This window comes from Corvus hawaiiensis, chromosome 22 (genome assembly GCF_020740725.1).
Source record: "Corvus hawaiiensis isolate bCorHaw1 chromosome 22, bCorHaw1.pri.cur, whole genome shotgun sequence".
NCBI classification, from domain to species: Eukaryota; Metazoa; Chordata; class Aves; order Passeriformes; family Corvidae; genus Corvus; species Corvus hawaiiensis.
The window spans coordinates 4,421,470-4,433,562 of record NC_063234.1 but is presented as its reverse complement, the minus strand read 5'-3'; the positions used below and the strand labels follow the sequence as shown (position 1 = coordinate 4,433,562).

The 12,093-nt window shown below is 43.4% G+C and overlaps 1 protein-coding gene across 1 annotated transcript; it reads left to right on the top strand.

Moving 5' to 3' along the window:
• Positions 1 to 7,288: 7,288 nt before the first annotated feature.
• UTS2 (urotensin 2) lies at positions 7,289 to 11,016 on the top strand. The gene is made up of 4 exons (XM_048326686.1): positions 7,289 to 7,391; positions 9,579 to 9,689; positions 10,174 to 10,217; positions 10,840 to 11,016. The coding sequence occupies exons 1-4, from the start codon at positions 7,289 to 7,291 to the stop codon at positions 10,954 to 10,956; spliced, it is 375 nt and encodes a 124-aa protein (XP_048182643.1). The 3' UTR covers positions 10,957 to 11,016.
• The last annotated feature ends 1,077 nt before the right edge of the window (positions 11,017 to 12,093 follow it).

The following is a 12,093-nucleotide window of genomic DNA, read 5'->3' as shown; positions in this document are numbered from 1 at the left end:
GCACTTCTTCACTTTGGGCCAGAAAAAGTAAAAGACAACAGCCTGGCCTGCCCACCCCATCATCCAAACTACTAAGAAAAGAATCAGCAGGGAATTGCTGCTTCCCTTTTTGACATTAGTAGTACCAGTTTTTTAAAAAATTGCATTTGAAGCCTTAGGAGACAGAAATGTTAAGCTGGAATTCATTCCTTTAAATCTTTAGCTGAATAGGTGTCTGCATAGGCAGCCTCCAGGACAATAATTTGTTTGGAAGACCCCTCAATACTCTACTTAAAAAATAGTGAATGGTGTAAGTTTAAGAACAGGAGAAAAATGTCATAGTATGCAGCAATCACACCTATCTCTGCAGCAGGATTAGCTTGATAATTTTTTATTACAACCTAAATTAAACCTCAGAAAAACTATGCTATTGTTTTAAAAAGAAATACAGCCTGGGCTGCTGATAATATTGTTGAGAAATACATTTAGTGCAGACAGCTTGGTGTGCAGCTGCAGTGTGAGCTGCAGGTTGAGCTGTGGGCAGTGGGAGCCCAAGGCAATGGGCAGTGAACTGGCACCAGCTCTTTGCAACAGTGGTGCAGGTGACCAGACACCCAGAGATGAGACAAGAGCTCAGGAGGAAGAGAGGGGAAAGGTAAAATAGTACATTAAATGGCACAAGGCATAAGAAAGGACTAACAAAGGGTCTGCTACATAAAAGCCCCATGAAGGCCAAAAGCCTGCACAAAATGCTTTAACTCTGATTTCAGAGATTTAAATGACATAGAAAAGGCAGGTCTTCCAAGCTTCTTATCATGAGAACCAGCCTTGACTGCTTCTAGAAAAGCCAAGACAGCAAAGGCGATAGGAGAAGGAAGCAGCACAGGGGAAAGCAGAGCAGATCACACCACTCTCCATGCAAGACCCATTCCTGGATAATGACTCTGTCCTGACCTGTCTGCTCTGCTTTGATCCACACATTGTTGGGGTGCTCCTTAGTAGGCTGAGCCTCCAATACAGTACCAGTGCCTGTACTGATGCTGACTCCTACCAGTAAAGCTACTCAAGAAAAACCAATGCCTGAGGAATACACAGTATAGGTACTTCCTCCACAGTAAGAAGTCTCTTGATCATGCTAAATCATTCTTCAAAAAACCAGGTAAGAGTCACTTAGCTGAGAAATATGTGCATATGCAAGAAGGAAACAGAAGAGAATAATGAAGAAAAACCCAAACCCAACCAAACAGAAACACACTGACCCCCCTCAAACCCAACCACACAAATGCACTGACTCCCCCAAACACAAACTGGCATCCCCAAACCCAATCAAACACACACTGACCCCACCCAAACTCAACCCAAACACACATGGACCCCCCAATATAAATACACACATACTCTGACTCCCCCCAAATCTAGCCAAACACACAAGCACTCCCAAACACCCCCCCAAACCCAACCAAACACACCAACTGCCCCAAACCAAAACACACATCAACCCCTCCAACACAAACACACTGACACCCCCAAACGCAGCCAAACACATACCCCGACCTCCCCAAATCTGAATACACCCCTGAACCCGCCAAACACACCAACAGCCTCAAACACAACCAAACACATACACATACTGACCTCCCCAAACCAAAACACACACACACCAACCTCCCCAAAACCAAAGACACACAAACTGACCCCTCAAACCCAAACACACATCCCCCAGCCAAACACACACACCCCGACCCCTCAACCCCAGCCAAACACACACACACCCCCACACACACCTCGACCCCTCAACCCCAGCCAAACACACACACACACACACACACACACCCCGACCCCTCAACCCCAGCCAAACACACACACACCCCCCGAACCCGACCCCAGCCAAACACACACACACACCCCGACCCCTCAACTCCAGCCAAACACACACACACACCCCCCCAAACACACACCCCCACACACACCCCGACCCCAAGCCCCACAGGTCCCGCGGGCCGCGGAGGCTCCGCAGCGCCACCTCCCGGCACGGGGCCCTCCCGGGGTCAGCGCCCCCCGAACCCCGCCAGCCCCGGGCCCAAACCCGGCACGAAACCCAGCTCTCCTGGCTCTGTTCTCCCCCAAACCCGGCACGAAACCCAGCTCACCTGGCTCTGTTCTCCCCCAAACCCGGCACGAAACCCAGCTCTCCTGACTCTGTTCTCCCCCAAACCCGGCACGAAACCCAGCTCACCTGGCTCTGTTCTCCCCCAAACCCGGCACGAAACCCAGCTCACCTGGCTCTGTTCTCCCCCAAACCCGGCACGAAACCCAGCTCACCTGGCTCTGTTCTCCCCCAAACCCGGCACGAAACCCAGCTCACCTGGCTCTGTTCTCCCCCAAACCCGGCACGAAACCCAGCTCACCTGGCTCTGTTCTCCCCCAAACCCGGCACGAAACCCAGCTCACCTGGCTCTGTTCTTCCCAACTCTTCTCTGTCCCCACACCCCCCACCTCGGGAAGGAAGGACTGGAGCGCTGGCTAACTCAGAGCTGATTTGGACTACTCTAAAAGTTTTACCTTGCAAAGTTTTACCTTTCGTCTCAGTACGGAGTTCTCTACCACAAAGAAGCCCAACTTGGGAACTTTTACTGGTTCCAAGTGCAGCAGTGTTACAGAAACCTGTGCACTTCCCATGAGATGAGCCCAAGGCTCCTGCTTGCTCTACAGCTGGGACGGATGAAATGAGGAGAAGGACAGAGCTAACAAAGAGCCTATGCCTTTCAGCAAGACTGCTTTGTGCTCCTTTCTGTGATGACCAGTGTAATGACCAGAAAAATGAAACAAAGAAGGGGGTTTTTTGCTTTTACCCAGATTATAATTTCTTATTAGAGTTGAACAGATTATTTGGGATACCTTGGGATAGCAGGAGAAAGGTACAGAGAAAGTTCCAGCCTTGCTGCAGATGTGTTCCTCTCTTTCCTTACACACTCTGCTGTCATAATTTCAGTTTTAAAAATAAGCTGTAATTGCGTAGTTAGTTCCATTACTTTTTTTTTTGTGAAAGAAGCCTTATTTCAAGATCTGGTTTCTGCTCCTCTGTTTGCGGCTGTGTTATCCAGAATTCAATTCCCGTAAGATACTGATGTGCTGGATTTCCAAGCCTCAGTCACGCCAGATTTACTTTCCTTCACGTCAAACAGCATGAAGGTTCAGGTTGGTAATTCTGCAGTGCTGAGAGGACAGGGGAATCAGGGACCAGTTTGTCAAGCTTCACTTGGAGAATATACCCAGACTATAGTGGGCCAGCACAGCAGGGCCAAAGAGCAAGAGGGTTTTTTCCCCTCAAACTGGTGGAAACTGTACTACAAAGGAGCAGTGTTTGGGCAGCTGTGATCCCATGCTCGAGAATTTTTAGACCTTGCCAACTCTGTAGCAAAATAAAGTATCTTCAGAGAGGCCTAAGGACCCATCATCTTCATCACACAGACCCCTGTGTCCAGGCAAGCACACACTCACCTACACACCTTCAACCCACCTCAGAACAAGAGAGCCTAGGTAAGAACCTGTCAGAGGTATTACAAAGCACTGAAAGAAATTCAAAAGATCAAATACTCCCATGCATACCCAAATAGTGCTGTGTGGTTATAGAGAACAGACCCCAAATGTGCTGCATTGCAGCTCACACACAGTGAGAAGAGGAAGCATCTTCAAAAAGAAAGTTAACAGCAGGGACCCAAGTTATGGTTAGCTTTTTCCTTTGGTTTCCTTATTCTCCAAACAGGCTCAGTAAATAGATAATTTGACCTCACGTTTTTAAGAATGCTTAAAATGACCAACTAACCCTTAAAAAAAAAAATCAATAAACCTTCAGCAATGATATATCCAATGTTACTTTCAAGATATGCAGAGTATAAATAGGGCAATGCAATCCAGTAGCAGGAAAAAACCACCTTATTACATATATGACCTCACGGGGTAGCTATTTCAGTATGAAAAATGAATCTAATAATCATGTTATAAAGCTGAATAATCAGCTAAAATGTTAAATTTTACATCAAAGTAAACTTTTTAGGTGTTAATGAGGACAGATATCTGCAGTAACAGCAAAGAAAAACCCCCCAGGCCCCCATACACTAGACCTTACCAGAAAAATAAACAGCAGTGCAAATGTTTTTGTGTCATACCAGCCAACACGTATAACTCATTGAAACAAGATGCTAAGTTAAAAACGGCGGTAAAATTCAAGAGATGGGTGCTCATACAATAACGAGCTCATCTGCAATTACAGTGCCAGTACAAAATCATTCTACTGCACACCTCTCTTCTTGTAAACTAAATTTAAGCCAAAGTTTTACACCAGAAGTTACATCCTCTGAAGAAGTCCCTCATACAAATGCTACTGGTAAATCACACCGTCTGGAATTCCTGGTTTTGCCAGCTGTTACAGTATTTGACTAATACCTCATGTTTGCTTGCCATAAAGCACTTAACAACAGGGGAAAGAACTGTTGCATTATAGATTACATTTCATCCATACTATTTTGCACAGTAGTAGATAACTTTTGGGGACGTTTTTGATTCATTTTGTTGTGTCATTTCATTATTTTTTTTCGAAGTTGTCTTGGCTTCACTAGCAACTTGTTCTTCATGAGCCATCCTATTAAACCAAGAATTGCTGTTTCTTCTGATAATGAAGGATAATCTTTTATGATAGGTTAACATATATTTAATGCTTAGAATTTGCTCAGTAATTTATCTAACCCTGTTGCTGTAATTTATCTATCTACTGCTGCCCTGAGCCCCTTGAAAGAATAAATAAGCATAAATAAGAACTGAAAACTTTCACCACAAAATATTGCAAAAGAATTTCCAATCTATTTCCAAGTTTTCAAAGTGCCATTCCCATTGACTTCCCTCTCCCATGGATCCTTTGTACCTTTGTTTAGGATGAGCTGTTTCTCCGCTTTGCATGATGACGTTGGCACTGTGGCCCGAGGGAGATGCCTTTGACATTTTGGGAGAGGAAAGAGTGTCTAAGTGACAACTTCAGACCTGAGCAGAGGCAATAAGCTGCGGGCAAGTTGCCCGACTTGAGCATGACGCACTTCATGATGGCTCTAAGAGGCTGAGTCTTCCTTGAGAAAAGACAAAGGACAGCAGTTGCTGGTAAGAGTGCTTCATTAGCTTTCCTTGGAGGATGCTTAGAGTGAATATTGATAATACCATTGTCATTGATAGTTCACTGAAGGAGAAGCACTGGTACAGAGCATCCAGCACCAACAGTGAGATCATGCATCAAATCAGACCTAATTACTGTCTGCAGTTTTGGAACGAAGAGCTGCATGACTCAGATGAGGAGAGAGAATTCCTCTCTTGTTACTTATTTCTCTCATAGGGAAGCACAGGGAAAGAGAGGAATAAAATGCATTAGGTTAATTCTGTAGAGAAATTCTTTTGTCATAAACATTCAGTTCAGCAAAGAGAAGTCCAGAGAAACAGGATTTGTAGTTCAGGTACCTGAAGCATATATTCAATAGTCAAGGCAAGTCAAATACCAGCCCTCTCTGTGCATAACAGGGAAGTTTAGAGAAGTTTAGGCTGGCAGGACCTCTGCAGGTCCTTTCCCATCTCTCCCACACCCCACCTGTGCACTCAGATCAGAGCATTTGAACTTAGGTGGGGATGCCAAGGACCTTACCGAGCTTAGTTTTGGAATTCTGTCCCATTCCATCCTTGGATCTGTTCAAACCTGACTGGACACACTCCTGGACAAACTGCTCTGGCTGACCCTGCTTGGAGCAGGGGGACTAGACTATGTGGTTTCCAGAGGTGCCTTCCAACTTCAACCTCTTTCAGAGCCCACAGGGTGTTTCTGGACACCCTGTTAGCCCACCCACGGGGGGACTGCTCCCCTTGAGTTAGACCTGCAGCAGAAATACTTCTGTTCTATGTGACTGATGTAGCCAATTTGAAATTAGTCTTAGAAGCCACGGGATGTACAATATAAAAACTAATCTTCAACAGGAAATGCTAATAAAGGAAAAAGATGAGAAGCAGGTAAGCTCACCCTTTTTCAACTGAAAATTATCACAAAATTCAGCATAAGGAAACAACTTTAGTAACATTAGTTGGTTTTTGTAGTATTTTGAACAGCATTTGAAGATGAAACCATTTGAGTAGAGAGACAGAAAAGTAACAAACCTCAATTTGTTACGAACAGGCATTATCTTCTCACCATTAAAGAGTATTGCCATAAGCAATAAAAATATTTTTATTATTTTCAAGGCTCTATACAGTTGGATATGACACTTCATAGAGAATGGAGGTGAGGGACCAGTCCACTCAGTCCTTGCTCTGTGATATGATAAATAAAATTGGAAGTAAGTAAGACAAAATACACTAGATGGAGAGAAATAGTCAAGGACTAAGGTGATGAGATTATATAAGGCAACTCCTGTGTTAGCATTAGGCAAAAGCAAAAGGCAAACAGGGGAAAAACCTTGCTAACATACTCAGAATTAAGTAGTTAGTTCCAACTGAAAGAGAAGATAAGTGAAATGGAAAAGGGTCTTCCAGTCTACCGAGGGACCTATGTTTAATATCAACCAAAGCAATTTATATGTACCAAGAAGTCTCCAGATGGAAGCTGTACTTTCTCTGCCAAGACAGTTCTCTAGGGCACCATTGGATGAGGTCTTCCCAAATAAAAAGATGTGAAATTCTGCAAGGGGAGGGGGGCAAAACAAATAAAAAAATTTGAATTTCCCATATCTTTGTAAGTTAACAAGATTTTTTAACTCCCCTCTTTTTTACTTTTTCTGGCACAACAAATACAACACAACACATTCATCCATCTCACAAAGAAGAGAAAAAAAAGAGTGCATTTCATATCAGATGCTTTGCGTCAAGGCTGCTAAGGCTCATAAATCAGCTGTCTTACTGCCCTGGTCATTTCAACCAACGTCTGACCCTTTTGTTAACTCATGATTTATAACTGAAAGTTACTTTTTTTTTAATGCCAGATTTATAAACTTTACTGTGCTTGGTTTGATATAATATCCATTTTGTACACCAAGCTATAAGACAGTAAATTTATTGTCTATGAACTGTTACCTTGAAAAATTACATCAATGCAAAGTGGTTTCCATTTAGAATCAATGGGCAATAAATTCATTGGATTTTTTTTGAAGGGGGAAGAGAACATGATGGTATTTATGAGATCATGAGTGGCTATATAATGGGTGAAACTGGGAGCTGAGGCTACAGTCAGACAGGAGTTCTGAGTTACAGGGTTAGACAAAACGAAACATCCAACACAGCCACGATGCATAAACTGATACTCTGCTGTCTCATTATCGTCAGCTTCTCCTGTCCTCTCTTGTCTCTCCCCATCATCAATGCCAGTGAGACGTCATATCAACACTCAGGTAAGAGTCTTTTGATTTTAATGGTTATAATGCAGGGCCTGGAGCAGTAAAACCAGAAAAGCAGAAGGTGCGCTTTCCAAGGGGCCTCAATCTGTGCTGCTCAGCTGTAGGAAAAGCAGGAATGCCTTCAGGACACCAGCAGCACAAGGGACATATCAGTGGGTGCTGGTCTTGTACAATGGGGAGGTTGGGTGCCCTAAGCAGTTACCCCCTGCTGCTTTGAGGTCCAGGAAGCAAAGGTACTCATTGAGGAGAAAAAGGTATCTGAGCCTTACAGCACTGAATTTGAGCTGGTATTCAGTGTCTGTCTGAGCATTCATAGGCATTGGGTAACTTAAACAAACTTGGCTGTACAGTCTCTCCTGTTTCTACCCTTTGAAATGAGCTATTTTGTTTTTAAAAAGGGGGAAACCTACTGCAAACATCAAGAACAGGTAAGTCTGTCTTACACTCCTATATATTGAGAATGCTATCTGTTTGCACTAATTCAGATTCCATTCAGCTCAGGGAAAGAATAAATCTTTGCTTGAGAAAGATGCTCAAAGTTTGAAATGGCTTAGCAAAAATGCATAGCAGAATCTGGAAGGTTACTGTCATCAGACCTGACTGGTACTGGAAGACTTCCTGAAATGAGCTCTGAAAGAACAGGCAAACCAACCCAAAAGTTATTGCATAAAGCTGACTATTAAAAAGTGGCTATTCTTACCTGCTTTGCAACAGCTGTTGTGCTGGTTTATAGGTATCAGCAGTCCCCAGTTTGCTTTGAAAATCTTGGAGTCACTAAGCCAGCACCTTCTCAAGCCTTCCACTATGTAATTTGCATTTCCAGGTACCCCTGACTCAATATGAGTAATATCTGTCACATCATAGCTGGCTCTGACCATTATTGCATTAGTTTCAAGACACTGTGCTTCTTAAATCCTCCTTACTAATACAAAGAGTCTAGGAGTGATAAGATAGAAGAAGAACTCTCTTAAAGAGGGTTGGGGGTTCTTTTAAATCTTAAAGCAAATTTACCTGCTAGCACTGCCCTGCTTTAAAGAATAATCTGGATTATCTCCACATGGCACTGGGAATTTTTTATATTCTTATTCTGTGTCCTACAATGAAATCCCTGCTGTCCTTTGCAAATGTCCTTTTATGCAGTGAATAAGCTAATAACATGCACATCCAAGGTCTTCAAGGTCTTGATCTTTGGGCAAGTTCTTGAAGTGTTTTGTGCAAATGTTTTCAGTTTATTTTCTTACATATCCATGTGATGAGCTACACAGTCACACTCCTCCCTGCAGGTCAGAGCAACTGAAACTCCACAGGGTCACCAACATGTACAACTACAAAATTGTATTCATCTACACAAATAGTGCTTGATAGTGACACCCTCTGGTTGCCCACAAGTTTGGATGTCTGCTATATATTAGCAAAGATGAAATTTACTGCTCTGATTACAAAAACCCAAGCTACTTGGAATAAAGCACTGTTAAGGGCTTCTGTTGGCAACCTGCCACAGGGCAAAGGCTAGCCACAGAATTCTAAATTCGCTATGCATAGATAAATTAATTCTATCAGCTACTAGCAAGCTGTTGTTTTGGAAAAAGTAGTAACATCTGTACTGGTACACACATTAAATGAGAGATGGCTGATACGTGATGAGAAGCACAGCTGCCAAAATAAATTGTAAGTTTTCCTACCTTTATTCCTGCCCTTCCACACCTTTTATTGCATTTAGAAAACTGAGCAGGTTAATAAGTTTTAAACAGGAAGTTTTGTCATTATTCATAGGAAAGCTCCAGCATAGGAACTAGTTGATAAAGAAATGAACTAAAATAAAATTTTAAAAATTGTATACAAGTCTCAGCTGTATACTGGAAGGACAAGGTTGAGTACCTCAAATGATAGGAGGGGCTGCTGTTGGTCAAAAACTTTCTTAACAAAACATCTGCCAGAGAAATGAGAATCTGAGATTTAACTCCAGGAAGGTATCTTTTCTCAAAGCTTTGGAAGGAAAGCAACACAAAATCAATTATTCCCTATTATAATAATTAAATAAGGATGGATGATTGGTGCTTTCATGAAAGTCTTCAACAGGTGGGGCCAACAGATCTGATCAAAAATCACCTGAGACAGACAAACAGGGATGCAAAGCAATAGACTCACCCTATGCCTGTTTCTGTCATCTTCCATTGGCAGCTGATGAAGATTCGAGGTTAAACCTGGAGAGGTTGAGCAGCCTCAGAAGCACCTCCCTGCTCCAGTTCCTGCCAGAGCTCCTGGGCACACTGACTGAGGACAACAAAGCAGGTGAGGATTTACCACAGCAATGGGAGGGTGCCCATGTTCTGCACTTCCAGCTTCCACAGATACCGTAACCCAGCTCCCAGGTACTTGCTGAAATACAACATGATGCACAGGCAACAAACAGCTGTCATTCAGTTAACTGGGACGTCGGGGAAACCTGCTGAGCAGCCATGCCTGCAGCTCAACACTACCTGATAAAGTCTCCAAATTAATTTTGCAAAACTTCCAGACAGCAAAACTAGGGCAAGGAGAATATTGGCCTAAGAGGAGCTGGCAGATAGAACAAAACAGCAGTCCTACAAAACATCACTACTTGCAGAAAGTGCAGAATCAATAGCAATGGATGGTTTGGAAAGCAACAGATGTTACCCTTGCACATTCCAGTCCAAGACCTCTGTCAGCTATAGCATTTTGGCACATGAGAATTACTTGCCAAATTCATGTTTTCTAAATGGTAAAACATTTCATTGTGTCTCCCCTCTAACAGGTCTTACCCCCAGCAACTACAACCCAGGGGAAAGTATCAAAGAGGTAAGTAAATGACCATCTGTCACTGAAACAAGGAAAATAACACTCTACATTTTAAACTACACAGAATTGTTACCAAGACATCATTTCAGACCCCTAGACTTCATGAACAGTATAGACTAAAGCTGTACACCAAAGGGTTCTTGAAGCTTGAATTACTTAGCAGTTAGACAGGGGAGAGGGAAGAAAATGGAAAAGGAAAAAAAAAAGAGCAAGTAATCCAGACTATTTAACTCTAAACCCTCCACTCCCCTCCCCGCATACCCCCCCCCTGAAAAACAGCTAAGTAAAGGCCAATTTCCAGCTTCATCAGCCCAGGCACCAGTATTTCCCCCTCCCACCCCAAGCACAGGCTGCACAGTATTATCTGATTTGTTATGAACCGTTAGGTACATGGAGAACATAATCCCTGTTCACTTCCTGCTGAATCAAATGTAAATCTCAGGACACAGAGACGAGTTTTAGTGCAACATTTAAAGCAGAGGTTACACTGAGCAGTCCCCTCCTTCTCCAGTCAGAACACAGGGCTGGATGACCAGGAAGGGTGGGGGTAGTGCAGAGTATACTTTCCCACTGAGAACAATGATCATCCACCAGTAACCTCTCTAATGCTGTTTGATTTCAGACTTTCTATGGGAATCATCCTCGAATTGCTTTGCTGGGACGCTTCTTGACCAAGGACAGGAAACAGTACAAGAAACGTGGGAATCTTTCTGAGTGCTTCTGGAAATATTGTGTGTAAACAGGAAACTCCCTGACTGGCTGCATAATTTATACAGATGTCTGAAAACATGTATATAGATTCGCTTGATTTAAAATGAGAATGAAGAAACATGAAGGCAGCGCCTAACTTTAGACTCTACGCTACTTGGAAATGAATAAATTCTTGATGTTTTGCAATTATGTTGTGACCAATGTAGTATTTTCTTAGAGCTCAGCACAACAGGAAGAAAGTAATGGGAGAAAGAGATAAATACACAACACAAAGAGAACTTGGGCAGGGGAAGTAAGATTCTGGAGGGGTTCTGTGAAAACTCCCAGAAGAGCTCAACTGCCCAGAGGCAAGGGGACTTTCTCCTTTGTCACTTGATGTAGATTAGGGTGCCAGGAAGAAAGGGTCATTGTTCCATTCCCTGAAGATGTTGAGCAGGGAAGGGATGGCAGCTTAACAGTGCCCAGTCCCCTCCTGCCATCCCCAAGGCACCACAAAAACAATCAGCACACGTCAGGATCAAGCATCTGCTCCCACTGCTGCTGGAGATGACTATTTCTCTCGGTCACTTGTAAAAAGACCCACAAATCTATTTCTCTGCTCTTTTCCCAGCCCCCAGCTACCCATGACAACAGGGCTGCCTGTGCATACCATGGGCTTTAAGAATTGTCTATGATTATCATCAAGCACAGTACAGAAGGTAAACATGATTGTCAGGACTTTACACCCAGATTTGGACAGTCAGTGGAGGCAGGAATGACGCCATTTGAAAGATTCTGTGTCTGTGACCTGCACTTATGTGCCTGCACACACAGGTGCAGGAAGGTGATACATGGACATAGATAATCTGTGTTACCAGGACAAGCCACCTCCTGGCTTGGACACAAGTACAGTGAGACTTGTTCCCCTGAGCTACCACTCACTGATAACGTTGCTATATCTTGGCATGTAAGGTAAATAAAGGAGAGGACAAAACAGCAGCTACGAAAGGCTTCTAGCCTGACTTCTTTGTATGCAGAGTAGCACCAGACTCTCTCACTCCTGGGTACCTTCTGATACTAACTGCAAGAAATAGAGCTAAACAGTCAGGAATCGTCTCTGGGGGATGCCAGTTTTGGTAATATGCACAAACTGTCTGAGCTGCGCTCCCCTGCTCAATATATACTT

Bases quoted from the DNA above. Each gene is read 5' to 3' on its own strand.
- UTS2 (XM_048326686.1), top strand. From the start codon at position 7,289: ATGCATAAACTGATACTCTGCTGTCTCATTATCGTCAGCTTCTCCTGT. The intron at 7,392-9,578 runs GTAAGAGTCTTT...TTCCATTGGCAG, and splicing joins GACGTCATATCAACACTCAG to CTGATGAAGATTCGAGGTTA. The intron at 9,690-10,173 runs GTGAGGATTTAC...CCCCTCTAACAG, and splicing joins GACTGAGGACAACAAAGCAG to GTCTTACCCCCAGCAACTAC.